The sequence below is a fragment of the Coptis chinensis genome, chromosome 6, assembly GCF_015680905.1.
Source record: "Coptis chinensis isolate HL-2020 chromosome 6, ASM1568090v1, whole genome shotgun sequence".
NCBI classification, from domain to species: domain Eukaryota; kingdom Viridiplantae; phylum Streptophyta; class Magnoliopsida; order Ranunculales; family Ranunculaceae; genus Coptis; species Coptis chinensis.
In genome coordinates, this window is record NC_141461.1 from 79,883,298 (window position 1) to 79,885,733 (window position 2,436).

The 2,436-nt window shown below is 41.5% G+C and overlaps 1 protein-coding gene across 1 annotated transcript; it reads left to right on the forward strand.

The window, feature by feature from the left end:
• Window positions 1-512: 512 nt before the first annotated feature.
• LOC147494716 (uncharacterized) lies at window positions 513-980 on the forward strand. Its single transcript, XM_086568227.1, has one exon. The coding sequence runs from the start codon at window positions 513-515 to the stop codon at window positions 978-980; it is 468 nt and encodes a 155-aa protein (XP_086424353.1).
• Window positions 981-2,436: the final 1,456 nt, after the last annotated feature.

A 2,436-nucleotide genomic window follows, 5' to 3' on the forward strand; every position in this document is an offset into this window, starting at 1 on the left:
TGCCGAATCTGGAAGCCTGACAAGGAAGGCAAGTTCACGGTCCTCTCGGCTTATGACACTATAAGGGAAAAGGGAAATATTTTCTGGTGGCACCACATCATCTGGAATAGCTACATTCATCCCAAAACTGCTAGAATGGCTAGGAAGATTCTGTAACATATCATACCAACAAATGACAACGTTACAAGCAAAGGTATCCAATTGGCTTCCGCTGTAACGGATGCAAGGAAGATGAAGAAAGCTTTGATCATCTATTTTGGTACTGCTCAAACTCTCAGGCTCTCTAGGATTGGATTAAAAGCTTATTCCAGTTGAATGCATTATCAGTTACCAGAAATGGCGATATGAAGGAAATTTTGAAAGATGCAAACCAAGCAAGCCCACTGATCAAGGAATTATGGACAACAATAGTTCTGAGTTTATTGGTAGCAATATAGAAGATGAGAAATGCACAGAGGTACAACAACTGAAACTTCAACTATCGTTACATAAGAAAGTTGGTTTGGTAAGGAATGCATACGACTGGTAGACTGTCCAAGAGCTACATGTTCAATTCTGTCAAGGAATTGGCAATTCTACACTCTCTGGGGATCGAATACAAGCCCAAGCCGATAAAAGCAATTCAACAAGTCAAATGGCACCCACTAGAGGAAGGAGTGGTTAAGATCAATTGTGATGGTAGCTCTATCGGTAATCCTGGTCGAAGGGGTGTGGGGCTAATCTTCAGAGACCATCATTGCTACCTGCTCGGCGTACTTGCACAAGGACTGGGAATAGTTACTAGCTATGAAGCGGAGTGTCAAGCACTAACTCTGGCAGTGGAAGGTGCGGCAGCAAGAAACTGGACACAAGTTTGGCTAGAAACATATTCACAATCAGTTGCACTAACCTTCTTTAATGGCCACATTCCCTGGGTTCTGAAATCGAGATGGGTGAGAGCTATTGCTGCGCTCTCCTACTATAGGATATCGCATGCTTAGAGGGAATGAAGCCAACTTCAGCGCGGATGTTGCGACAAAGCATGGAGCCACTTTAGACCAGGATGATTTTGTATGGAGTATGGAAAACCCACCTTTTATCACAAGATTGGAAAACTAGGACCAGTTATACTTTAGATTTCCTTAGAGTGTAGCAAGATGCCCTTTTGTTCCTTTTGTTCCTTATGTAGCAAGAAACTCTAATATGTAACTTTATATTTATATTTATAATATATTCACATTTGCTTGCAATAAGAAAAGAGACGAGCTATGAGAGAAGGCTGGTGCTTGAATTGTCAAACACCAACTTGCCCCGATCTTTAACCTCATAATAATTCTATTTATAAAGTCTACATGTGTTATCCCCCAGTGCATTACGCTCGGTCTAAGAGAGTAATCCAGCCATCTGGTTGTGATTGGCTCAAGTTTTCAAAAACTTCCAAGTCTTAAGGATTTGACTCAAAACGACCAACCTTTTTAAAATTTCAGTCAAACTTATTCAAAACCCAAAAAATTATTTAAAATTTTCTTTCTGTTATATGTACATATTTCCTTACAATTTATGTATAGTTCTTTCCATCATCTATTTTTTATCCACCATTGGATGTGAGTGTACCATATACCGTTATGTTGCATTTTTTATGATGATCGTTTTGGTACCTCACAGGTCAAGATCGGACGAGTAACGAAGCGCGGATCGACTCTTAAAGGTTGTAAGGCACTGAGGACAAGATCAAAATTTCCTGATTTCATTTGGGCTTGGGCCAAAATTTCAATTTCTTTAAAGTGGTATGTGCGAGGCACATGCCATCAAACTATTTAGCCCACGTGACTGCCCACATTCCTTCTTCCTCACGAAAATCCCCAACCCTAGCCAACCAATTCAACTCGTGATTGCCCCTACACCTATTCACACCACCACTCCAATTTTTTTACAGCCTACCCCATTTTCAACCCCCATTCCAACAAGAAACCCCAATTTCATCAATTCCTATTCCAAATGGCTCGAGTTTTTAAATTATGCCAGAGCAAAATTTTCAAGACCTTTTCTATTCCGATCTGTTTGAAGTGCACTTCAGGGCTGAGATTAGAAGAAGAGGATGGGAACCCTTGGTTTTGTTGGAAAGTGCGGCTTATTATCCCTCTCTTACTCTTTCATTTTATAACTGCATGCTTAGAGGGGAGGATGACCGCATCACGGTTGTCAAGAATGGCCGCTAGCTGGAGCTCACCAAGGTGGTGGTGAGTGGAGTTCTGGGGATTCCTCTGAAGTCTTATGTTCAGACGGAATAGTCCCCAAATGGAAAAACCATCAAGGTGATAATGGTAGAGACACTTCTTGAGGGGGTTAAAAACCCCAAGTCTCACTACGCGTTTCAGAGTTCGCTAAGAATGAACCAGCTAGCAGTATCTCAGTGGACAGCCTACAACCTACTAGGCTCAGCCAAGCCTTTGGATA